This window comes from Eleginops maclovinus, chromosome 7, assembly GCF_036324505.1.
Source record: "Eleginops maclovinus isolate JMC-PN-2008 ecotype Puerto Natales chromosome 7, JC_Emac_rtc_rv5, whole genome shotgun sequence".
In the NCBI taxonomy this organism is placed as follows: domain Eukaryota; kingdom Metazoa; phylum Chordata; class Actinopteri; order Perciformes; family Eleginopidae; genus Eleginops; species Eleginops maclovinus.
This window is the reverse complement of record NC_086355.1, coordinates 9,995,481-10,023,171: the sequence shown is the minus strand read 5'-3', so window position 1 is coordinate 10,023,171 and position 27,691 is coordinate 9,995,481. Positions and strand designations below refer to the sequence as shown.

At 41.6% G+C, this 27,691-nt stretch overlaps 1 protein-coding gene across 1 annotated transcript; it reads right to left on the bottom strand.

Moving 5' to 3' along the window:
* Positions 1-173: 173 nt before the first annotated feature.
* Positions 174-27,559, bottom strand: agps (alkylglycerone phosphate synthase). Its single transcript, XM_063887670.1, has 20 exons — positions 27,319-27,559; positions 23,717-23,806; positions 22,452-22,546; positions 22,232-22,351; positions 21,988-22,062; positions 20,898-20,969; positions 19,718-19,797; positions 18,261-18,341; positions 17,003-17,128; positions 16,608-16,716; positions 13,491-13,618; positions 12,776-12,827; positions 11,156-11,232; positions 10,958-11,070; positions 9,193-9,262; positions 8,254-8,315; positions 7,086-7,175; positions 5,719-5,818; positions 5,491-5,548; positions 174-1,761 (listed from the first exon to the last, which is right to left on the bottom strand). The coding sequence occupies exons 1-20, from the start codon at positions 27,504-27,506 to the stop codon at positions 1,640-1,642; spliced, it is 1,908 nt and encodes a 635-aa protein (XP_063743740.1). The 5' UTR covers positions 27,507-27,559; the 3' UTR covers positions 174-1,639.
* Between the last annotated feature and the right edge of the window lie 132 nt (positions 27,560-27,691).

Below are 27,691 nucleotides of genomic sequence, written 5' to 3'. Positions count from 1 at the left end.
AGGCAGAGGAAACAAAAACCTGCTCTCAGGTTCCTGTTGACCGTCTTAGCATGTTCTGACAGCATAAATGAAGCTGATATTGAACAGTCATATTAGCAATGATTTATGAGAGGGGCAGAGGTCTGCTCTCTGAACAGGGTTGTACATATGTGAAAGAAAAATGCAACAAATGAGATGTTTTAGTTGAATTTATTGCACAAACAGCATAGACAAAATGTACTCGGTTGTTATGACGTTGTTAGGAGGATGTGGAAAAAAACAAAAAGGTACATCCATAACGTTCAAAAGCTCACATTTTTTGACACAGGTAAAACATCACATGACAGGTCCCTAATGAGTCCTTTTATCTTGGGAAATATTATGGATTAAAATGGACAAGGTGGGTCAGGAACATTTCAATCAAAGATAAAAGGGGAAAAGGCGAGATTTCTCAGCAAACAGCTTTCTTAAAGCTTCACGTTGCTTTCCAAATCAATGGTTTTTAATTACAAATGGTACAAGTCTAGTATCGAATTGTAGCACATTACAGTATCCGTCCCATAAACCTTTACACAGGGGAAATATTTCAGAGTTACTGAGCCATTATATGGAGCAGAGATGATTCAATACAGTGTCTTAAACATAAGAAACATGATGTAGAAAGTTTTAGCACATATAACTGTCACAAATATCTACATTTCACTTCTCTCAGAAGGGTTATCTTTGCATATGTTGATTAAAAAATATAGTTCAGCTGTGCATGAAGTTAAGTAATGTGTGATGGTAACATAGTCAAACATATGTTTACATGATCTGAGGTGTTGAGTCTTTGGTACGACGTGAGCACCGGGATCCAGAGGCTTAAACTGCAAACGGGGTCACATTGAAGCAGGTGTGATGGAAAAACGCAATGGCTTTTTTTCCGCACTTCACTGTATCAGTAACAAACCATGCAAGGTAAACGCTCTCAGTACAAAAAACTAAACACACAAGGATTATCTCTCTTTGTAATCTTACTGTTCTTCTAGAAGGGGTGGTTCTTGTTAAAATTTGGTAGCAGAGGCACAGACTTACAGTCCAGAAAATGTCTCTTATGGCAATAGGTCAGTACAACAGAAGGCATGAGGGCAAGACACGGAAAACATCATATCCGAGTTAATTCTGCTTAACAAAGCGACTCACTGTACACCAGTATAGAGTGTTTGATAGGACAAGGAAGGCAGACATAAGCTTTAGAAAGGCACAGAGCTTTAGAAAGTGCGTTTACTTAGAACTTACTAAAGAAGTGCCAAACACACACACATAGGAAAGTAAGAACAAACTGAAAAGATTAACCATGTTGGCAAAAATAGATAGGAAATGGTTAAGCATAAGAAAATATGACAAAAATAAAGGTTTGTTGTATCATGGCCGTAGCTCCAACAACAAGCTGAGGCAGTGATTTAACAGCAAGATGAGCTTCACCGTGAGTGATGATGATTGTTACAGCATATTTAGTGCAATATAACGTAAAAGAAAAAGTTTTGGTGAATCAATAAATGGCACCGACTGACACTTGATGAGAAATGTCTGTGCATTTTTAGTTCACATTTAGTAACAATTAATCCAAAATGCACAAGATGCTTTTTAGAAAAAGGTGAGATAAAGGTGATTGGGGAAATTAGATAAGGTTTCTGTTTCCGAAGATGTTCTTGGGGTCCACGTAGTCCTTGACAGACTGGAGCATCCCCATGCCGACTTTGGAGACGGCCTCTCTCATCCACTCCTTCCGAAGTTTTCCCACTGAATGACAGAGGAGAGAAAATAAATAAATAAACAAACTGAAGGAAGAGGACCGAGGGGGAGAAATAGAGGAATCGGCACGGCTGATTGCTCAGCGGGCTGCTGGGAGCCAATCAATCTTGTGAGAGTGAGTGAATAAACAGAGGGTGATAAATGCTTTTATTCAGAGAGGAGAAATGTTTTGCATGGCATGATTTATGGAGCTCAGCAGACTATCAAACTCATTAGGCTCTGTGTGTTCCCAGAGGAGGGGCCGGCTGGCGGCTGTAGCGGGCCGTCCTCGGCTCCCTCGCTCTTTGAGCCACCGCTTCCCCCCCTCCTATCCCTCCAGAGTCGCTGGAGCGTTTGTCTGTGTTTGTGTGTGTGTTTCTGTCTCATTGTGCACACGAGCACACTCCTCTGGCTGACCCACAAGGCGTGTTGTGCTTGCTTGTCCTGAACGCCGCTCGGCGCCCTCTGACACCGCCCCGATCACCAACAGGGGGCCAGAGCCACGCACACAATGGCCCTCTGTCAGCAGGACTTTGGCTTTCAGTCGCTCTACACCCTCCCTCCGCCAAAACCCCCAACCTGAGGAGCGAGGGAGGCTGTGGCACCAGGCCTAGCGAGGGTGCCCATTGCTTCTCCAGCTGTCCACTCCGACATACTCCATGGCGCCTGTGCCCGACAGGTTCTCAGTGGAGAGTCTGGAGCCAGCGAGAGGTCTGGTGACTGTGGAGGTCTAGGCAAACCTCACTGGAGAACCAAACTATTGTTAGGAAACTTCAAATAAAATAGAAACTTCGATTTTCATTAAGCCGATAAAGGTGAAGATCTTCCTTCACCAGTCAAAATCTGTAAATTGAAATGCATTTTGAGCTTTCTGCTGATGGGGAGGATTTTAACATTTGTATATTTTTTATTTGATATTTGAGAATGAGAAAAAAAGAGTGTGCGAGAAGAATGACACCAAAATCAAGCTAAGAGGAACACTGCCCAGGACCTCAGGCTCACTCATTGTCATTTTGGCTTTGGGCTTTTTATTGATTGCAAATAAAGGGGTTGAACCATTAAGGTATAATACCTGCAAAATGGACCCTGAAGTATTATGTAACGTATTCTAAAATGAAATGGGTTGTATGGCAAAAATAGTTTCAAATGTGGATATTCAAATGTTCTATATCTTTTAGGTTAGGCTCAAGGGAAAGGGTGATCATTTACTTAATTTTTTCAATACCAAAGAAAATAACTGTTTAGTTGCAGCTCTAAGTGGCAGCCTGATTTAACTGTGGATGGTGTTACAAAAAAAGCACTTTTACACACCTTTGCAGCATCTGGAGGTTTGAACGTCTCACAGAGAAAATATACTTAAAATAAGCCATTATAAAAACTAGTATAGAGCCATAATCAAAGGACTTAATGCTAATAAGAAATGGCAATAAAGAAAAATGTAATTATGTCAGATGATAGCAGGGTAAAATGTGATATTTGGAGGTCGTGTCAACTTAAAAGAAACACGCTATCTATATCACAAAACCCAAAAGAAACATTTGAGAACCGAGCAGCTCAAAACAGGTGCTGCTCGCTGAGTAAACACTTGGACGCAGCAGTATAATCACTTGAGATTAGATAAGGAGGTCTGAAAAAAAAGGAAATGTGTTTCACAGGCCTTTCCTCCGCTCTCTGCACGCCTCTGTTTGAATCGCCAGATTGGGGAGCCCCAGTGTTCATAGGGCATGTTGAGGGAAGGCCTGTGATGAGAGTCCAGCCAGGAATCCCAGATGGGGATCAGCCATGAGGCTGGAGAGGCCCGTCCCCTGACAAAACAGGGCCGGCAGCGGGGTCACCGGGGACTCTGGTACCACTCACACCTCCAGATGGTGACAGAGGGACCCATCAGCTGCTACCCAATAACTAAGAAAGTACCCCGCTCTACACAACCTCTTCCTCTTCAGGCCTTCCTCCTCGTTCCACCTCCATCCCTCCCTCCTCTCACGAAATGGAGGGAAAACAGAAGGTGCTGGGACTGCATCATTGCCTCCATCACTGTGATAATTTACACATCTATCTTGTCATATTCTCTCCTTTTTGGTTGCTATTGCAATCAATCTCTCCAGGCTAGGTCTGTGCAGCTGAGACATGTAGAGAAGAGCAGGTAGTTATTTCAAGAAATGACAGATTTCTTTTTAAAAAGTGTCATATTTCTCTTGTGTGGAAACGCTCAGGGAAGCACAGAGAGAAAAAGCAAGCTGGGAACTTCACTGAATCAGGTCATTTTTCTATTTTCCAAGTGCAGTGACCTGTGTGGAGGTGCATTTGGCAGAGTTAGCGAGATTGGAGTTTTGCAGTGCGGCGACGCAAGGTGCAGATGCTGGGCACCCCGGGGTGACCCTCACACAGAAGAGACTGTCGTGGCCCCGCTGAGCCTCAACCTCCCGACACGCTCTCGCACTCCCCGAGCTTCTCTGACAAATGGGGGTCAGGGCGTGAAAAACAGGGTAAGGTAGCGGCCCTGCATCCTGTGATATGGCCGAGCCGGAGTATTGGCTGATAGATGGATGACTCTCATGGTGATGGATGTTCAACAACTCTTCACCGCTGCGACACTGGCGACCTACTTAAAGAGGACATTTCTCCCTACGTGCTGGCTTTCAGATCCAGCGTATAATCACACATATACCAGATCTTTTTGTAAGCAATAAACCTGACTCCATCTAATGTAGTTTTTGTGATGGACAGCCGTCAACACGTGGTGCTGATAGCCGAGTATCATGTCCCGCAGAGAAAGAGCTCTGCACGCCCAGATTCCCTTACCAACGCCCACGCAGCTCAACACTGACCTGCTGTAAATACAGGGCCACAAAAATGTATATTTCTGCGGTGCCCTCCCACCTCACCATCCTTGACTACATCTGTTTTGTTTGATACACAAAACCCAGTGAAACTAGCTCCATTTGTCAAGCGCTGATTGTGGGCAGACAAACCGGCCTGTCTGCGCTCAGATAGCAAAGCCCACTGTTATTAATCACAATTACAGAGTGGGCCTCGCATGCGGGAGCTGCATCAATATCCCCTCCTCTCCCCCCTCCCTGTCACCTCCCCGTGCTGCTCGGGGTGGCTGGGCCACCGTTTGGAGGTCAGTATACAGCCGGCGATAACGGCGGCATCATTTACCCTGGCCCTGCCGCCTCCTTTTTATTAGCAATCTTTTAATTTTGAACCCGTCCCCGCCTTCAGGAAAAATTGTGATTTAATATCGCAGCTGATTCACTGCATACTGTTTTTGACAGGTTGATGAATAGCCCGAAGTGATGTATGAAAACAGCGAGGCGGATGGCAATATAGATAAGGCAGCTATTTCGGTTAGCCCTGATGGGGCCCTGAGAGTTGTTTCACCACCCCCAATGCTCACGTTTCATTTGGTCACCGCTGAGATGAACAAATAGCCGAGTCAGTGCCATTCACTGGCAGGAACATATTTTGGACGTGCGAACGAAGCAATGAAAGATCTTTGACCAAATGCACATTCATAGCAAACTGGCCGTCTGCTCGCTAGCATGGAAGAGCACGCTGGGAAAGCTCACAACCTGCCTGTGCTTCTGAGTGCAACCTCTTTCCAGAAATTATAATCCAGGAGAAGGGTAACAAATCAGAATATCCCATTCAATATTTTACTTGTAAATTATGTGCATCTGTATCATGTTTGCCAAATCAGACTGAATATTTTCTGTATTTTTCAGGTTGTAGTACCTCCATGGTGATGTGACAAGCTCCCTCCATTGGCAAGGATCTCTTCTCTCGCAGCATGCTGGGAAACAAACAAATAAAACCAGAATCATTCATATTATACAATACGATATTCTGAAATCAACTCTCCAACTTGCTGGAAATGCAAATCATCATTGCATCAGATGTAATTATGAGCTATGGAAGGAGTGGACCATGCGTTAATGTTGATATTAATGGAACTGGTCATACCTCCACTTGTTCATACACGTGTACTGGATCACTGAGTCCCCTGTAGTTGAAGGCAAAGTAAAAGTAGACACAGGCACCAGCATCGTACGTCTGAGTCACCCTGTAGGAAAAGACTCATGTTTACACAATCAGCAAAAAGTTCTTTAATGTTTCTCCTTTAGCATTTAAAATCCAGTTTACATGAGTACAATATAAAGCACTCCATTTTCATACAATAAATGCATTTTTTTCCTTATAATTGGAAGACAAAGTTAAGTGGGAGGTATGGCTTTCCCTGGTGAACCCCTGACCTCAATTCCTTTCACGGTTTCTAGAAAGCGGAGGCAGCGTGAAAGCACTGTCACCTTTAATAACGTGACATTATCAGACATTAAATGGCCATCAAATGCTTTACTGAATCATCAGAGCCACATTTGTGCTGCAGGTAACGGGATGACTCACTGATGCGGGACAGAACATTTTATCAGATTGTTGTTTTACACAGTGCAAAATATACTATTTGTGTGTCTTCTTTTTAATAAAATGCAGCTTGAATTCTACCATAAGGAAGAAAATCATTTTATAAAGAATAAAATGATTTTCTAATTTGCATGTTTACTCTCTCTCTTTCTCTCTCTCTGTGGAGGACCAGGGTGCAGAGCCCTTGTTCATTTGACATGGCCCATCACCTGGCACACTGACTGTTCTAGAGGTTAAATGGACAAATCAATCATGTGACAGACTGCAGCCGGGAAATGAATGGCTGTCGCATAATCAGGCTGAGGCCTAATCTGTCCGCAATCTGAGAGCAGAAGCCTGGTGCACCTCGACTGGCTCGCCGTCTGTTTGCCTGTTAGTCTGTCTAACCGTTTTTGCGTCTGTCTGTTTGTGTGGCTTTGTTAACTCACCAGGGGGTCTGGGGTAGTACTGTGTACACAGCCTCGATATGGGTTTGATATCAAACTAATGTTGTGTTTTCATGACTTTCAAGTAACGAAAGGTGGCCATGAATGTCTGGTCAGACTCTCTAGGCCCAGTGTAAATAAATGGGAATGGAGTTCCACAGATAAGCAAGGCAAACAAACACATTGATGGTTTTTGTTTTTTCATGGGATTCTTTGGCAATAAAAAAAATAAGGCCAGCCTTAACCTTCAATATATTGGAGCGTTGTCTTCTTTCAAAGGAGTTTTGTAGGGAAATAACATTTGAAAGTGTAAAAAAAAAGTGCACATTTAAGTTCAAAAGTGTTTTGATGTTTATAACAAACCTCAGTTATTACATCTGCACTTTTATTTTTAAGTATGTTTAATGATACCAGGCCCCAAGAGATTTGAGTTACTTTCAATTAACCAGAATGTGGATTAAAACGGACATTTACAAAGATTACCTGCATGTGGATAATGGTTGAAACTGCACTCCTTTGTCTTTACATTCCCCAATGATGCGTGCCTTCACGTTCCGGCAAATGTCCAACACCCTGGAAATAAAAATAAAGCAGAATTAAGAAATACGGAAAACAAATAAACGTGATAAAACAGAATTGTAAAATGGCTTTGGAGTATCATAACAGCAATCTAAACTGGTATATGTACATTTTAAACATACTACTCAAATGTATAGGAACTTACATGCAAGTAAAATTACAAGCAATGCTAAATTATTAAACACTAAAAAAAGGGATAAGGCCAGGAAAGAGGAAGAGGAGGAGACTAACATCAAGATCATTGTGGGAGAGGTTCCCACTGCTGGGGAAATGGCTGCCAGCCCTAAGCATGTGCAGCCGTGTGTGGAGGATGGAAAGAGGAGGGGGGGGCTTAATGAGCCAGGCACATATGCTCGCCTCAGTGCCTGATCTCTTGGTCCCTCCCGTCAGGCATGTTACACAACACGGAGCTGTGTGTGCGCCTGCTTGGGTGTGTTCCTGCTTGTGTGTGCGCCTGCTTGTGTGTGTTCCTGCTTGTGTGTGTTCCTGCTTGTGTGTGTTCCTGCTTGTGTGTGCGCCTGCTTGTGTGTGTTCCTGCTTGTGTGTGCACCTGCTTGTGTGTGTTCCTGCTTGTGTGTGTTCCTGCTTGTGTGTGCGCCTGCTTGTGTGTGTTCCTGCTTGTGTGTGTTCCTGCTTGTGTGTGTTCCTGCTTGTGTGTGCGCCTGCTTGTGTGTGTTCCTGCTTGTGTGTGCTCCTGCTTGTGTGTGTTCCTGCTTGTGTGTGCATGTTTGACAAAATGATGATGAAACCATGGAGAAAATGTGGGTGTGAGATAAATATGTGGCTAATATCGCATTTCTTACACAGAACACAATAAGATAGGTCTTCCTTAGTGTGTGTGGGTGTGTGTGTGTGTGTGTCAGTAATGTTTGTAGGCTGAGGAAGCTTCCGCCAACGCAGAGCCAGTTAATAGGTGGGGGGGGCAGGAAGGTGAATGTCAAAGGGAAATAAAAGAAAGGAGGGGAAACAGGAGCAGGAGGAAGACAGAGGGCTCTCTGAGGACTGACTGTGTGGGAGGGGTGACAAATGTTTACTGTGATTTAAATTAAACTGCTCATATTATGGTGTTTACCTGTCCCAAGGCACAGAGGTTTCAAAGGACTCCCCGATCACATAGTACTCCATCCCCAAGTCCTGTTCACAGTACAAAATGAGGCTGTCAATAGTTATTCAGTACATTTACAAAATCACAAGAAACACGGATACTGGATAACAACAAGTTACAGAGGTTTACAAGCCCTTAAGTAAAAGCAACATGAACAGGCCTGTAATCAGATGTTTCTACCATCCCCACCCTTATTTTGTTCTATGGCTTTTGACTACTTTTAACTGTCTTTGTTTGGGTTTTGTTGCCGCAGTTACATAAACAACATGATGGGAGCGTAAAATCTGTAATGAGTGCATAGACTGAGGCCTAGCTGGAATAAACACAGGTATTTTTGAAGAATAGGCTTTTCCCTCCTTTCTAAAAACAATCCGGTCCCCACATCAACATTTCTAAAACATACCAACTTTGAAAACGGAGTTTGTGTCACAAAAGCTTTGTTTTCAGTGGCTTAAATATGGTTCAAAAACTATAAGGCAAAAACACCTAGTAAAAAGCTACATACAGGTAGACCATGCCTACATTTTAGGCTATCATTTATATATTTAAGAAAACATTTAGGAGCTGAGTTTAAGACAGCATATGACTAAAGAAAGCAGAGAGTCACCATGTTTAAACACCTTGCTTGTTTTTGTGATGATCAAAAGGCCTCCCTGACAGGACTGACCTCTGACTACTCTCCATTGTCCTCTGACTGCAACCACTGTGCTCTCCTCATGGTGTAGATACCTCAGTGTTAGACACCCTGACAACAACTGTGACCAGATCAAATCAGAGCCCTCCCGAGGTCGCATTCTGCCACCTTTCTGTGTTGTTCGCTATCCTATCTGCTGTCAGCCTGCGCCATCCCGCCCGCCCCACATGCCCATCAGCACAGACAGAAAAAAAGCAAGAGGAGTGACCCACCCGGAGGTAAGCGATGACGAAGGTCAACATGTAGCCCCTCTGGCCATTGTCCTCTCCAGCTGCCAGCCCCCTGGAAGAAGATAACAGGGTTAATATTTAACAGCTCTTTTCTTTTAGCTTTGTTGGTCCGACCGTCGCCTCACAACAGCCGCCTGGGAGCCTGTCAATCCAACAATGTACAGATCAATGAAGCTTTGCTCTGTGCCTTGCCATAGGTCAGCCACACATCCATCACCTGCAGTGGGTAATCAGATTTTCATCTACCACCCAAACTAATCAGGCTATGCTCATTAGAAAATCACTATATTGATTTTCCCCCTTCTTCCTGTTTTACCCAACACCACAAGAAAGAATTCCTCGCAGAACCGCACCAATCCATCACTGGCACTTGATGTGACGGGTGATCACAATTTATTTTTAATAATGCAATAAAGCAGAGGATGCTGCATGTAACTGACAAGTTTCTTAAGATTTAATTGCTGGCGGTCACCGGGGCAGTGCTTCAGCTACCTGCAGGTCTGGGCGCTGAGCCAGAGGATAACACCAACAGTAATATGTATTCGATAAACTTCACCCGGGAAAAATCACTGACATCGCCTGGTGGGGAGCGCTCTGCTTTGTCCGCTGTTAAAATCTGTTTTGTAATGAGCTATTGTTTCTGACAAATAAGTATTACATCTATAGGCTTATTTTAAGGAAGGTTTTTTTTAAGTTGACCCTTAAATTGAACAACTTCATGTTTATCCTTATGCACAGTTTACATAAAGCTTTGAAGTGACTCTCCAGTTAAAGTGAACAGATTTGGTTTAAACTCATCAATCAGCCATCTTTTTTTGTAACAGGATGCTGACTACATAATTGACCACAAAGTCAAGTAACATCTAATTGTGATAAAAGCAGACTCAACTAAATTCTGGTAAATTCAAAATGAAAAGAAGAATAGGGAAAAATGTCAACTAGTATCCTTAAGAATAAATACATTAAAAAAATGTTTAAGAGTCGTTGTTTTTCCCTTCTTTTTCTAACACCCAAATAAACCATTTCATGTTTTGTTTGTTTTTTAATAAAACAAAAATATAAAAACATCCTACGAAAAAACAGTCAAATATTTGAATTACCAATTATTATGCTCCGAAAATATTGCTTCAAACAGTACACAATTTACATTTGAAACATTGTGTTAAAGCATCTAACATCAGAGCCATCTTGAACAATAACAAGTTGGCACAAAATTAAATTTATGTTAGGATGAACTCATCTATGAATTTATTGTTGTGGGTCTGAAACAGGCAGAGGATGGAGAGAGCATCCCTCTCAGGCTGACAGGGAACTGATTTCCACCAAAGTCCTCATTGATCCGTTTAATGATCAATCACAACAGCCAAGCACTCCCAGGCTGCGTCCTCTCGCCCCTGCGCTGTCCTGAGGGGAGCTGTGCCCCCCCCCCCCCCCCCCCCCAGCCCCGCCCACACCACACCTACTTTAACAGAAAAGCTGGCCTGACAGGAGGACATCCACAGGTGATCCATCAACTCACACAGAGACAAACTACTGAGTAGGAGACCACGTCTGTGGTACACAGTGTGTAACTGTGCCTCTCCATCCTGTTCACTGCTACTACATAACGGCTGGTTAAATAAAGTGACATCAGGGCCTCAGGCATTATGTTCATACTCTCCCTATACCATTTCTGCACTTTATACCATCGGGATCTGTAACTGATCTTTGTAACACACTTTCTTTTAAGTCAGATAAAACGGCTTACCCAAATTTGGCAGCGATGTCATAAACTTGCTTCTCATGCTGCAGGACCTTCTCCCGGCCTCCCTCGAACAGCAGGGTGGCCACACAAAGGCGGTCGGGGTCGAACCCTTTGAACTGGTGATAAAAGAAATAGATTCATTTTTCATATAAAGCACTCGAGCCAAGCAACTGGTGATATTCACGTCTATTTTCTCTTTACCTTGGTGATATAAAACTTCTTCAACCCGTCCAGAAAGGATGTGAACATGGAAGATACTTGAGGCTTCAGGGCATGACCTGTGAAAATATAAGATAAGCTCCATCTACTCACAAAGATGTTGGCCGACCATTCTTTTTTCACACATTAGTCATACGCTGCTTGTGCTCACATCCTCCAGTGCTCTGAGAGGGCAAACCAGTCAGATTTATTTGGGCTTTCAAACAAAAGGAGGAAAAAATAAATGGTAACATTTGAATAACTCTACAACTGGCCAGTGGCTGCCAGCGACAGCGACTATAAATCAGAGGGTTTCCGAAGGGAAGTGGGGTTGACACAGCGATATCCATCTTCCTCACCCACACTTTTTGATTTATTTCTGATCGGACGCACAAAAGCGCCTGTGGACAAGCGAAAATGAGGGGCTGGGGCCAATGGGATGGTTATCAATCACTGCGGCGAAGTCACGGGTGATGTCGCAGAGACTTAACAGTTCATTTATTTCCCCCCATGCTCAAGTCTCTTCATCACTTAGTGTCCTAATTGTTTCCATTCCAAAATTTGATTGCAGGTCTTTGGGTCTCTCGCAGCCATCATACTTGTTAATTAAATACTCAACATCCGGAGAGAGAAAATTACACCTACACAGAGCATATTTTTAACTCTCCCCTTTGTGGTTTAGTATTTTCTTTGCATATTAACAAACTGCTACTTACAACACCCTTCTAATTTTTCATCTGGTGAATCAAGACAGGCAGTGCTAAATTGTGCTTGTAGTCCCAATCTAAGGAAGACCTGTGAATACATCTACCCTTATTATTACTTAACAGTCAACAAGATTAAAAGTGAGGAAAAGCCACTAATAAGCCCAAGAAGGTATCATAGAGCCATGAGTTTTAGTTATTAGTGAAAAACCTGGTCGCTTCATCTTCCGTGCTTAATGCTAAGAAGTGCCTACTCTGTGAAAAGTGGAAATATAGAGGAGATAATGAGATCCCCGGAGACTGGGGAACTTTACAGAGATCTCTGGCAATGCCAGATGCATTCCACTAGACCTTAGGAAACAACATCATAAAACTTCAATGTAACAACTACTTAATTTTTACCAGGGTCATTTTTCACCTTGCTTCAATTCTTAACTGTGTGTGAATGTATGTGTGTGTGTGTGTGTGTGGCTATTCTGCTGCAGAAATAATAATCAATTTAACAATTCAGTGCTTTAGAAGGTAAAATCATTGCATGCTGTACCACTGCCATTCATTGTTCTTCTCTCAGAGGTATTGACCACATCAATGAAACACAAACATACATATTGACCCAAAAATACAGGAAGAGGAACAATGTTCAACTCTAAATAACTACATATAATTTCATCAGTCTGCTGGTTAAAAGCTCTGATCTGTTCAATACCAAGGGTTAAATGTATTTCCTAAAGAAAGAGAACGCTTCCTGAAAATGAAAACCAGGTCAGATAAAGTCCTACTTGTACAGTGAAGGATCACCACAAATCACCCCTAAACTTAAATGAGAGTAATGCTCACATACAAGATGTAATGACAGCAGTAATATGTAATGCTTAGAGCCCAGTCTCGCCTATATTGTGAATGATCAAACAAAACTTACCAAATTTAAATTGTTCATTATCCATGAGTCGTATCGACGCTGGGGCGCACCTCTGAAAAACAGAAGTTATTATTTTACTTTATTTGAATCACACGGAAAAAATATGTCTAATGACTGATATAAAATAAACATCCCAAATAACATGTCATTTACTTAGATTTTTTTAGATTAGTCGTTTTTTATTATTATGTTAAGCTTAGTTTTATTTTTTTCTCCATTTCGTTAAGGGAGGTTCATTGTATCATCCTTTTCGCTTCCTGATCTCTCCTTCCACATTTTTTTCGATATCTGGATTTGCTTTTGCAGTCTTATATGTGTGCAAATAAAATAAAACATAACACCCAGAACAATTGGCACTTTAAAGTTTGGATAATGGCATTTGTCAGCCTGTCTTAGTTGTAGAAGAAGGATATTAAAAAGAGCTTTAAGGGCAGTGTTTTGGCAGTAAAGGGTCTCCACCTAAAGGTCTGATTAAAGGTTTTACCCTGCAAAAGCTGAAGAAAGTGAGTAAGAAAAGCAAAAGTGTGGACTAAAATACATTGGGGTCTATCTTGCTGATTTGTGGTGTGAAGTGGAGCAGTTAAGACCTAAAAAGTGCTCATTGCAGTTTGAGTAATCTTTCAACACTCAAAAAGTGTCAGGCTCGGCCTCATGTTGGGACAGGGAGGGAAAGCAGGGAAAGTAAAACGTATTTAAGTATGGGTTAACATTTTACCTGTTTGGCAACCTCTCGAAGACAGGCAACTCCCTGCTCAAAATTAGGGAATACGACTGAGCCGTATTTCTGGTACTCGGGCATGGGACGGATCTTCATCGTGACCTCTGTAACCACACCCAGGGTTCCTGTGGAAAATCACAAGGACAGATTTTTTGAGTAAATCAGCTCCCACAATTTATATGACCTAACCTCTTCTTAGAGCGGGACTTAAGACTATTTACAAGTCTGTGGTACACGTCCCACGGGTCCTTTGGATGACCTTTGTCTCACATTTCACCAAGTAGCTCTGGTTTTCAACCGCACACTGGGGGTGAACTAAGATTTATCAACTTAAGGCTGGGAAGAAATAAAGCAGAGCCCTATCAAAGGAAGTGAGGCCAGCAGGAGCAGAAACATACAGGTAGGCTAAAACCTGTGGCTGACCTCATGACCCTGAAAACTATCAAACATGAGCTGCTGCTGCAGGAGTCACACTGCGTGTTTAACAAACTGAGAATCCGCTCTACCTTACACAGCAAATATGGCAGGGAATAATACTTAAAAACAACTTCATGTTCAGAGTAAACTGAAGCTAGGGAGTGCTGATTGCCTTTCCGCAAGTCTATAAGATAATTAATTGTAAACAATAAAACTGAACATAGTTTGAAAGCCGTTTTTCTGCTTTTACGAGGTGGATAAAAACAAGCAGGCCAATACAACACAAGGTACTGCAAAAAAAAGATGAGAATACTATGTGCATTGGTACTCATTTTCGTTGTGTTGCACTTCAAACTGAAAGTTGTGATTTATCACAGCTATTTTATGTAGTGATGAAATGAGTTGTTGATTAATAGAAAGGTAATTACTAACAATTTTGATCATATTTAAATGTTAAATAATGTATGAGGGAGAACACATTTTTTACTCTTCTTTTGAGTGACATCTTTGTAAATTAGGTATGTTTTTTGGACTGACCCTAGAAATGGGTTTTCATATGGAATAGTGGACATTTCTTCTGACATTAAACTGTAAATACAATTTAAAAAAACATCAAGAAAAAGTAGGTGTTAGTTGCAGTCCTCATTCCTGACTTTCATCTGTAAGCACCAAGTGTATTACCCCCACCCCCACCGACCTCAGCCTGAATGTTCAGTGTTACTACAGCAGATATCCATTTAGAGACGCATCTCTGCTGAACATAGCCGGCTCCATTAGGGACGTTTCTTCCGCCTGTTATGTCTGTTAATGAGCCCTCTAACGTGACACTACATGCCACACGCTGCTCCCTAGTGGCCCTCTGGAAAACATGTGACTACATTAGGCTTCAGCCAAGAAAAGGCTCCTCCTTCCTGAGAATGGCAGGAGGAGCTACTGAGGGGGCGAGCGAGGAGCAGAGAGAAAGAGAAAGAGAGCAAAACAAGGGAGGAGCCAATGTGGAAGGGAGTAAAGGAGGGTGAGTGAGTGAGTGAGGAATAAAGGGAGGTAATAAGAACAGCAAGGTCATAAAAACACTATCTTGGGGACGAATGCAATGCAATGAAAGGCTGGAGTGCAGCTTAAGTCATTTTTTACTGTGACTGTCTCTATTAAACCAACATCCTTTCCCAGGATGAGTAAACGGGGAGAGGGACAGCTCCCAATGAATAGTCCCTCCGCTGCAAGAGATATTCATAAGAAAAAACAACTCTGACCACTGCGAAGCTCCCACTTTATAACCAAATAATTGAATTGGCACTGGTTGGGTTCGCACACCTACATCACATCCTCTACAGCTGAGAGGAGTTTAAAAGACAGAAGTTATTACCATTGATTATTCCACTCATTGTTTACACTGGTTGAAAGCAAGAACAGGGAAGCAAATACTTTGCATTCAGGCTACTTCAAGGTCAGGGAGATAGAGAGACCCGGCTGTTGTGCGGTGAATGAGAAGCTCCCATGTTTCACAGTAATTTCTGGTAAAATGGATGTGTTCCACTTAACATGCAGAGAATAGTTGAGGGTTTAAGTGTGGTGCTTTGTTGTCGTTGTGTCCTACTGTCAGGCCGCATGATGCAGTTCCTTGGGTGATGAGGGAGATAATTTTAATGAGACTGTGCGGTGGTGTGACCTCTCAAGTCCCAGCGTTCGGCCTCCCAGAAGTACATGTGCTCACATAAACGTGTGGTCCTCCCGCATCACTGGTACGCCATCAAACCCAAGCTTAAAACCTCACCTCCAGAAGATTCTAACTACCTACTCTCATGCGCTTACATTATAAGGAATTATTTTAAATAGTATTGGCCTTTATTTATTAACTGGGCCCTTTATAAAAATAAATGTGTACACCTCCAATCTATACTCAGAAAGTTGGAGTTATAAAAGATTTAAATTAGTTAAGATACAACATTTAAAAGACGCATTTATAGAAATGCTTTGTTGGTAATTGAGGATAATATATAATGTTTTGTTCTATTTTTCCCATTACTTTTATGTCTTTGTGTTGATTTGGCTATTCGTATTTGTTTGTATGGTATGTTTGGATCCTCTCAAAGGTCATATACAACAACAATACCAGAATTATTTAGAAAAAAGCAGCTGTAGATCATTAATCACTGACAACTGTTAATTGAAAATGTTTCATGATATTGAATCATTTTTGTAGTTTTAATGCGTCACTTGTGACTGTATTTGAATCCGATCTTATGTATAAATACGCCCTCTTGGTTTTTAAGTGGCTTCTAATGAGTACAAATGGAGATTTCTGCAGTGATCCCAGCTCAGTCAGGGAGCAGATTGCTGAGCTTTGTAGGGCGAAGATAAACTTTGCATCGACAGCTGTTTAACATAGCCATGCCAAGAGTCTCTGAACCTCCTCATTATGTAGGGGGGGGGGGGCTGGCATATGGCAGTATTCTCTGTGGGCATTCACAAGGACAGGGCACTGCAGATGGGGTGGAGAGGACACTTGCTGTTCTCAACCAACACCCCTCCAGATCACTGTTACACCGAAGCTGGTTAATGTGTGAGAAGCCCAGAGCATGAGAACCATCCTGGTGTTACTGTTTTATCACAAAGCCTTGCACAACAAACACACATGAACATACAAACTGCCCACATGCTCTGCTGTACTGAAATCACACGAGAAAGGTAGCACACCTTCTGAGCCCATGATGAAGTGGTGAATGTCCGGCCCCGTGGACGTGCGTGGGCCCTGACAGCTTTTTTCAATCACTCCTTGAGGGGTCACCATCCTTACGTGCACCACCTATTCAGCAACACAAACAACACTTATTAGAAACAGAAATATTCCAAACAGTAGACTAGATTTACTTTCACAGATTTACAAATGTTGACAGAGATGTGTTTGGCTATCACCATGTGTGAATGCATTTCATAACCGACACTGTGACCACTACATTTTAGAGGTGAGGGTCAACTCCACAAAACTCCTGCTTATAATTTCCTTTTTAAGTACTGTGCTCTAACAGCTGTGTGCTGACTGTCATATTTTGGCACAAACATGAGCAGGAAGATAAAGAGGGGCGACTCACCAGGTCCTCGATGTTGCCATAGATGTTCTTCTTCATGCCTGATGCTCTGGTTGCTACCCACCCCCCCAGGGAGCTGAACTCCATGGAGTCAGGCTCATGACCCGTACAGTAGCCGCTCTCATTAAGCTGTAAAAAATAGGGGGGTTTTTTGTTGCAATTAAAAGGGGAGAGAAAAATGTTTGGGAATAAATGATGTTGTAAACCCAGAAGAAAGTTTTAATAACAAGCAGAAAGCATGAGCAAGTACGGGGAAAACATATAATTGCAGCTCCAGGCTGAATTTCACTGCTCTTGTTTTGCTGCGATGCTAAAACTCTGGGTTTATGGCATCATACATTTTTTACAACCGCCTAAAATAAACCAAGAGAAAGAGCACGAAAAGAGAGATCAGTGCATATCTGGGCCGCGCAATGTTTCCCTGCTTCACTGTATCATTGATGTTTTTGTAAAATAATAGCCAGGTGAAGTTCTTCTATTAAAATTAGTAAATTACAATTATAAAAACCTTAAAGTTATACAAACAGTTGTGAGTGAAGTTTTGTGCACATTCAGCTCCAGCAGCCCCACCCATTCCACAAATACTGTAAGCGTCCTCTTAGCTATTTGTTAAATGGCCACAACAATGTGAGAATAACACACATTAAACATAAAACCTTTGTGCAACCACCATCAGATGTACCATCCCTGCAGCTCTGAGAGAATGAGTCTGTCTTCAGGAACAAACGCATTCAGCTGAAGGCGGCCCAGCCCTAACAGATTGCATCTTTAGGCAGAACATTTAATAGTAATAATAATAATAAGGACCTTAAAAACCAACAACAACCCCCTGCAGAGGCAAAAAACAGGGGTTAAGACAGGCCTTGTTTTATCGCAGCACTACCCTGGAAGGCAGTTTTTAACGCAGACCCATCTGCTCCATCAAAATGGCCCCGTCTAAATGCAGAGGTAGATTCTGCTTTAAATGCAGCTCACGCATTCCTCTACATCAAATGCCCGCTCCTTCTCCATTTTTCTGAATTAGCTTGATAGTGCCATCTGCTCATGACCGCCGCCTCACTCTCTAATCTCTCCCCCTCAGCTCTGCTCCCGTCTCACGCTCCTTCCTAAACGCTGCTCAATCTACCGAGCGCAGAGTACCAAGGTGACTGAGCGTGGGCAACCTGCATGTGAATGGTCGCACAGCTTGATTGTTGGCACAACACCGTACACCAATGTAAGCTCTTTCATGGACGAATATGGATGGATGAGCAGTACTTACCAATTGCTCCAAATCCTGGCCGACGATGCCAGCTTCCACATGGGCCGTTAAATTTTTCTCGTCAATCCACAGAATGCGGTTCTGTGTATGGAAAACACAGCTCATAACACATTGTAAATGCCTAATGCCATACAGTGTAAGATTCAGTTTATTTCTGTTGTGTAAGTTACAATATCTTAATAAAAAATTGTGCATATCCCCATTTCTGTTATTTGAAAGATAAAACTGATAACATCTGTTGACTTGACTTGAGATATCTAAGGCTCAGACCAACACGGCCGTCCATGGCGACAGTTCTTTAAGATCCAATACTTTTTTTATTTTATTTTTCAAAGTTCTGCCCCAGCTTGTCCTTGTAGCCTGACGGTCATATGTCCGAGGATAAATGAGAGCAGTGGGGCTGCGGGACAGAGACAGTTAAGTCAAGGTTAAACTCAATTTAACATGTAATTCCAAATATATGCCTCTTATTTGGGCCGCTGGGCACGTGGCACCCTTACCTGCAGGAGGTCATTTCACTCCTGCCATCAATAATTCTCCAGAGGTAATATACTTTATGTTCCAGCCACAGAGATCCTTTCATGTGCTTCCATTGGAGCCACCTCACCTCTGACCCCCTGACACAGAACACAGGTCGCTGGTGTCTGTGGCACCAAACTCATGACTGCTAGGCGAGCAGCTACCAGACAGCGTATATATCACCTCTCTGTGAGCCTGGATCAAAGGGCTGTACTGTACTGGTGGCAATATTCACCGTTTTATATCATATCCAATGAAACTTCATCTCATTCATGGTGAGATGCTTGTGATATCGTTAAAATATAAGCTGGTGCCCAACCAACACATAAAGACAAGAAATAAGATGTTTCCAACTTACACACAACCAAATACTGAACGCTATTTCTAACTATGGCTGAAATTAACGCTAATTTGAAGTAAAAGAAATGCCCTCACTTTTCCCTCGTCTTAAATCCAAATATTAAATTAGCATTGACATACAACACATGATACAAATGTGGAATTGTCACATTCTACATCACAAGGTAAAACAAAAGTATATTGTTGCTTGATAAATCATTTAAAAATTTGACTAAATTGTGATTTTTCTCAATATATAGAAAATTCACTCACAAAAATAACGTTTGAAAGTTTGGGAAATAATACCTTCAGACTATTTTTCTATTTAAATCTATCATGAACAAATATTATTAAATAACACAGACAGCTACTCAGATTTAATTAAATGTGTTTTTGCTCACATTTTAAATGATAAAATGCAAGTATTAAGTAAACCATTGTAATAAATTAGAAACAGCTTTTAAAGAAAACAAGTGTTTTTCAGACATAGCATCAAAAACTTGACCTTTTTAAGTTTCAATCATTTATTTTTATAATTGTATTAGACAGAATTTGACTTGGTTTCAGTTCATATTCTCATTAATGCAGTGTTTACATACCATCTGTGAGGTATCCACAGAGACGATGCAGCGAGTTTCCTCTGGTGGGCACTCGAGGGCACTAGAGACACTCGTCCCTCCTGAGAGAGACAACAACAGTTACAGTCAGTGGTTACTGTCCTGGCATTGGAAACTTTACTGGTTTCAAACAAACAGTCCCAGGCTTTGTGTCAAACAACAACACATGAATGTTTAGGGAATAATATATCTCAAACAGAGAAATAAAAAATAAAAAATGTGGTATGACTAGCAAGCTGCGCATGTAGCACTGCAATTTATTTAAATGCTTGCACTCAGTGACAGTCATGATGAAGTTTTTTTAAATAATTTAAAAAAGCAAAGATTGCACGGTGCAAATCCTCAGGTCTTTGTTCTATGGAAATGGCCTGAAGGCTTCAGGGTATAAATTGCATACATTTTTTACTGTTCTCAGGAACCTGTTGAGAAACTACTGCAATAATATTCAAAGTCATTTCAGTTATTTTGCCATCATTAAACAGTCGTGGCGCTGGCAGTAAAACAGAACATCACGATGGTCGGATGTACTTAGTTTACCAGGTTGATTTAAAGCAGGGGTGTCCAAACTACGGCCCGGGGGCCAAATGCGGCCCGCAGGCCATTTTGAATAGGCCCTCTGCAAATTCTAAAAGTATAATGCAATATGGCCCACAAATTAAACTTTTGCTTGTCTTATATCGTTCTTCTCAAATATATATGTTCAAATATATGAATGAGCCCAATTTTCAAATAAATTTAGTCATTTAGAATTTAAAACGTTTCCTAACAAATCTTAGTTGATATAAAAAAAAACCAATAACTTATTTCTATAACAAGCTTGAAATTGAACCTTCATATTAACTTTTATTATAAGCAATCTGAGGCTTCTGTTTTAAGAATGAGCTGCCAACAAAATAAATGAAACCCTAAAGAAAGATTGGGTATAGGCTTTTTTTTCTGAAAGCGTTTAAGTATCGCGCATTATTCACCTACATTTGATTTGTTTTGCTAACTTATAACTTAACTTTTGAGACAATATTCACCTCTATAAGTGGCCCAGCTCTCCGTATATTTTTCTGTATGTGTGTAGCACATTCATTGTAACTACACATCTAGTGTTCTTTACATAAATGGTGTGTGACTGCTAATTATGCTGCTTAGAGACACTGATTTCATGACTCACCTCCATATGGTATCAAACAAACATTATGTTTGCACGCCAGTTCAACTATTTTCACTACATCATTGTGGCAGTCTGCAAATACACAGAACATCATTATAAAAAAGAGTAGTGAACATAAAGGAAATGTTTTCATTTACCGTCCTGTATTGCCTTTATAAATAAAGTGTTGACATAATAAAAGAGTAGACACATTGTAAAGGAAGTAAAAATGGCACTTAACACTTGATGTGTACATGAGACAATAATAAATGTGTATGGGCTGAGACATCAGGGTTGAGGGACATTTTGATTTGCCTAATAGTTTTGAGATGCCTGGGGCTTTCCTCAGGCGGAGTCAGACTGCATGAGGCTCCGCTCTCAGGGGTGGGATGTGCTGGATCAATACAAACGTGCTTTGGCCAATCACGGCTCTCACATCCATTCACACTGGAGTGGTGAGCGAGTGGGAAGAGTGGCAATACCCGCCTACGTGGATGTGCCTGACTGGCCTCAAGTGCTTTTAGAGGCATTGAGAAATGCCTGCTTTCTAGTGTATTTTGCCATCCAATTAAACACACAGCTTCTGCCCATGGATTACAGTCCAACAAACTAAACCTCCACTTAAAATACACAGCTTGACTTGGAAGGCCTACTGAGGAATGCAAATTACAGGTCAAAATATCTATTAGATGCAGAGCAAATGAGTGTGTATTTGGTCAGATTTAAATGTGGTGCTGGTGCGGATGAAGCAATGCCCACAGTTGCTTAATGATTTGCTGCCAATTTGGGAGGGTGCTAATCAAGTTTCAGCCATCAGTCAACAGTCATTTGCATGATAAAAAAGTGCCAGCGATAACAACAGAAAACCAATCTCTGCATCATAATTCATGGGTGCATGGTGCAGAGCCAGACCGTGGAGTATTGGGTGTCGACAGTCCTCCCCCTAACGCTTCTTATTAAGCCTCCACTCATACATATTAATACCCCTGCCTCTGCAGAGATTAACCCTTTAAATCACCTAAGCCAGTACTGGGGGGGGGGATCAGGGATGGTATGTGGGCGGAGAAAAACAAAGCAATAAAAACAGAGATGACACAGCTTCTGAACTCACTTGGCCACACCACCATATCGGGAACACGACCAACTTTCCCCTCTCGCAGAGCAAAGATCTCGTGTAAGCAATGGCCTGGAATAAAATACAGGAATGAAATGAGGAGCCCACAGGAATATTAATGTGATCCTTACATACACACAAACACTAAATTGAAAGACATTAAATATGTCAAACGCTTCATTTTAACAAGAATAATTATTGATTAATTTCATATCCAAAATGCTCTCCCAGCATGCCTTACCATGGGCGCGAAATACCCGGTCCTCTGCGTCATGAGAGAAGGGAATACCTGTGGATTTTAGTTCTTCCACGAAGGCCTCGTTTAGAGTGGGAGGCTGTACAGCATCGCTATTCAGACGGGCTGAAAGAAAGCAAGCCATTGTCTGTATTTGTAACTGAGGGTTACTTAGGGTTATTTGTTTCCATTCATTGAAGACGCAACAAATAAATATGATTTAAACTCACTGTTGCTGGAGATTTATGTTGCATACTGGCCCCAAACGTGCCTTCAAACCATTCCTTCAGAGCAGGGATGATCATACCACTTAGTCTATACCTGGAAGGAACACAGATTGCATGAACATCCAATTAATAAAAAAGAATAAAAGAATCATCTATGCATCACGTATTAGTGATTTCCTGTAGTGGAAGTCAAAGCCCTCAATAGAAAACATCGTAATGCTTCACTGGGTTTGTTCATTTAAAACCAGTCTAATAAGAATAGTGTGAGGGTTGTGTCCAATGAGGTTATTAGGGAAGCAGAGCAGCAGTGACAGTGCTGTCCATGTGACCGCCCTCGCCATCCCCTGCATAATAGAGTTGCTGGCACAGCCCGGGCCAGCCCATCAGGGGACTCTGGCATGCCTTTGTCCAAGAGACCATGAAACACACCCTATAATGAAAAAGCCTCTGTCGTAGCGAGCATGGAGGAGGAGAATACTGTCTGTGTCATTCCTACAACAGCCCCCAGCCTCCAATATCTGTGTACGCCGCCCAGGTAGCTTTCACTCGAAAGGGCAGAGAGCGGTTTGTATGAACTACTTGCATGGGAGGAAACCATTTGCTGTGCAACATCCTGTTTAGCTTGCCTCATTACTCAAAATACATTCTCATTCACAATGTGCTAGTTCTCCCTGTTTACAATCTGACAAGCAGAGCTGTTCTTCCAAAGTCATATGTCATGATTACACTCACAAGGCTCATCTCTACCTCTGCTCTTGTCATGGGAGACACAGATAGAGGTGCTGTTGTGAACTGCAGCCATATCTAGCAAGATCGAGGACAACTGGCTTTGTTTCCCTCAGACATTCAAACTTTTTCAGTCAGTGAATGATTCTGTTTACCCACAACTCCCCACAACTCATCAATAATAACTAATACTAATTTTAATACAGAGCTGTTTTTTACAGAATTTGAAAAGGGTTTTCTGTTAGTGAGCTACAGAATTTGGGAGAGCTGACAGTCACCACCAGTGACCTTCTCATATGACAATGAACAGTTCAAATGCCAGCCACTAGGTGGAAGTAGCACCACATTGCTGTGAGTGTAGGAAGGGGACAGACAGCAAGTGATTTTAAAAGCACAGTATGGCCTGTGAAAATGATCAAGGCAGAAGTCCAGCCACAAGGTTTGGATGAAAGTAGACACAACGGTTGTACCAGAACAGGATCAGAGGCTGTGAATGAAATCTAGCAAAGCATGAGGAGTGGTGATTATTGTACATTACCTTTTTCCGGTAAATTCTGCTTGACCTTTCTTATTGAAGAGGAATTTTGTATCGCTGTATCCCCAGCCGTTCCATTTCATAATATCCTGCCTGTGGAAAAACAAATATTGGCAGATATTAAACTTACAATTTATATTCCTTACACTGAAGTCAAGACATGACATGAAATACCATCGCTGAAAATGTATTACGCAGAGGTATTACATTTCTGAGGGAGAATTTGCATTTATCCCAGGTGGCCATCATTGGCAACTGTGCAGTATGGGTGGGTGCAGACAGTCACACCTACAGAAAGGCCAGATACCACACGCAGTTTGGAGAGCATTGTAATACAGAGGCAGAAGCAACACATTCAGATAACTCATCCATCAACAGAGGAAGCTTGCAGACATTCCTCCTGTGCTGTGAGCCTTTTCCCCTCCCTTAAATAAACATAATTTAAATGTATGGCACCTGTTAGTATAAGTAAACCAGTTACCAGCTTCACCATACACAGGTTTAGGTTTTTATGGTCTAATGATCTTTAAAAGACGTACAATAATACAATAAATACTGTTCAGCGTCAACCAAAATATGCAAGAGTCTCCCAGATGCAAGCAGGAGCATGCAACGTGGTTTTGTTTTGAGTCAGCAAAAACATTGCATAAGGCAGTGATATGGGTCCAGAGAGGTTTCAGCCTTCTAAAAGGACTTGTGCATGGGTCAATGTTAGTGTATGTAGTATATCAGAACGTATAATAAAACAACAGTCATACTAATAACAGTGTTACATTTGTTAACCTGGTAACCCTCTTATCCATAGCTAATTCAATATTGCTTAGTTTTTATAATTAGGCCTTTGTCTCAATATGTTAGCTCGGCTATCAAGCTTTAGCTAATTGTTCAGCAACATATATCCACTAATATAGCACATAATCAGAGATACTTTCTGTTCTTTGTGATGGCATCAGCAACAAAATCAGCATACAGCCATAGCAATTGAAGAAATGCTACCATGTTGAGGGATATCCCATTATAATCAACGCCGGCTTCACAACCAGAGATGACGCTACACTGTCTATGCATCAATACTGAGCAGAGCTTGTGTGCTGTACTGGCACTCTGCAGAGACAGCTCACCACTCACGCAGCAACCATAACTCATGGGTCACTTGGGATGGGATGCTAACACAGTGGAGTAAAAGCCATAATTGAGATTAATACCCACCAAAATGGAGTTTCCTATAAATTAGAAGAGAGAGCAGAAATGAGAGAGACACACTGAGTCATACTTTAATGAATCATCGCCGCCATTGATATGCTGTCATAGCCACTGAACATACTGAATAAAAATGTATCAATAAATATGGCAAGTGTGTGTCAAAGTCAGGGAGTACACACTTGTGACAATGTAAGGCGATTAGCGAGGTCCTGTTTAGGTGCCCAACAATAGGTCTCAATATGTTTTGACAATATGAGCTTATCATTGCTGATGGGCAACTTGAGTTTTTACCTCATCTAAATCAAAGGCCTCAGGATGCAAGCTGTATTGATGCTGTATGAAGTCATCTAAAAGGGTGGGAGTTTGTGCTATTTAAATAACTTAGACTTAACTAGACCAATCTAATTGGATAAAACTGGTGTTGTAGCAGCCTTTAATGCTTTCTTATATCAACATACTACGTGCATGACATTGAAAACTATTTTGAATCTAAAAGGATTTTACTAAACCGTACAATCTTTCGTATACTGACGCTTATCCCACTATGACTATAAGCTGCGATATGTAGAGCTCAAAACATCTTGATTGTACAACAAACTGTACACATACTAGAAATACCTCTGAGGAATAGTCACCACAATTCAACAGCACTTCAAACTAGAGCCTCGACAATGATCAACAGTAATCTACACCTTTTCAAAACAGCTTCAACTAAAATGCCTATCAAGCTTCATTGTTGTCAGGCTGTCTTTCAGTTTTAGCTTAGTGGAGCCAAGATACAACCAATCCTGAAAATCAAGATTTCTCCCTGAAACCACTAAAGTAACCATAACAGAAAGGTGCTTTAAGAATGGGACAACTGCAAAGGCTGTGGCTGAAAAGCTAAACAGAGGAAGTCTTTTGGCACTCATCCATACAAACAATGTCTATGTGTTTCTGTACTATTATTGTATGTGGTTATGTTAGACTAAACAAGAGACTGGGACAAAGATTGCCACAGAGTTAGACTGCAAGGGCTGAACCCAATAATTACACCAATTATTGACTTATCTAATCTTTACATTGTCATATAGCTTAGTCAACTACTGATTAGGTCTATACAATGTCAGAAAAGTGAAAAATTCCCATCCCAGGTTATTAAAGAATGAGCTGATATCTTTGGGTGTCTTGTTTGTCAGACCAAAAACCAAAGATATTTAGTTTGATATATGTTATACCAAGAAAATCCGGGAAATTCCATATTTCAGAGGCTGATTTTTACAATGAATATTTACTACTAATAGTAAAGTAAAATAGCAAACATTTTTCTGTCGGTGAATTAATCGATTGGTCAATTCATTATTATTGACTAATCGATTAATCAACCAATTAGTATGTGTTGTTATACACCCTTTACTGATGTTCAATTTAATTATATAATATTACTAATGATGATATTGATGGACAAACACAATAACTGTAACATTATGTTGTCCTTAACTTTAAAACTTCCCACACTTTCAACCCTGGAGTTCAAGATCAGTTTTACAATGAATGTAAAAAACATGTCCTCAAGACATAATGTCCCATCTTATCATCTCAGTGTCATATCGACCAAAACAGGACATGATGAATTTCACAAGGCCAAGTGCTTAGTACTTTTGAGAGCAGCTTTTACCCTTTTAACTACTTCTGTCATCTCAGACTGGCACTAGATGTCAGCACCGTGTTAAGGCGTTTCCTCAACAAAAAAAAACTGAGCTGCCAATAGGTTGAAAGTCATGCCACCACTTGTCCTAGCCAATCAGATCACCAGCAGAGAAGACCGAGAAGTTTCTGCATGTCAACGTAATATCTTGACAACCCAGTTAAGATAACTATTCAAAAAATGATTGTACTCATTGATTAGCTTACCAACATGTTTGCTTTACATGGTAATCACATAAGAGCATTTGCATCGATTATAGCATGGATAGTTGAATCAATGGCAAGGCTGTTGAATCAAACTGTGTACGACTTAGTTGTCTGTAGCATCACAAAGTGCCAGATTAGCCACTTCCATCTTGCTGTTAGGACCTCACTTACACTGAAAAACTGCCATGTAACACAATGAACTATCAAATATAAGACAGATAAAAAGGCTTCGGCTGACCAACTTTAAGAAAGTCGACCACAGCAGCGTTAAACTCTTGAGAGTGAAGCTAGCCGCACCCACATCCTGGCGAATGAATACAGACACTGTAGCCAAGCGACGTAAGCTAGCAGGCTAATTAAAACAGCTTTAGCCACCTATGACTACGTTATTAACGCTTGGAAAAGAGGGGGACGCCAGTCTGTCTCATGTGTTCCTGGTGTTTTGCTTAATAACCAGCTAAAACCAAAGAGGATGGACCCTCAAACACTGCTCCATCACAGCCTTGTACCTTCTCCTCGGCACCGTCTTCTTCTCCTCCTCTCTGGAGACATCTGTCTGGCTGCCCTGGGCTTTGCACTCGGCGGCTAGGATAGTGGAGTCAACGTCCACTCGTCCCTGTAAGTGTCCGGTAATTATTCTCAATCTTTGCTGTGCAATCCGCTGCCTGTCGGGGCCGCCGCTGCTGTTGGACGCCATGCTGCTTCCGTGTTTGTGAAGGGAGGGAGCAGATCCATGAGTGGCTGTCAGAGGTCAACACAGGGAAAGTGCGCTGCGTTCACAGCCCGTCGGAAATATTACAGTCAGTCCACATGAATGACACGAGTAAATGCATGGCAACTGAGAAATGGGAATTTTGTCTTGCCACGTTTAGCCTTCTGTGA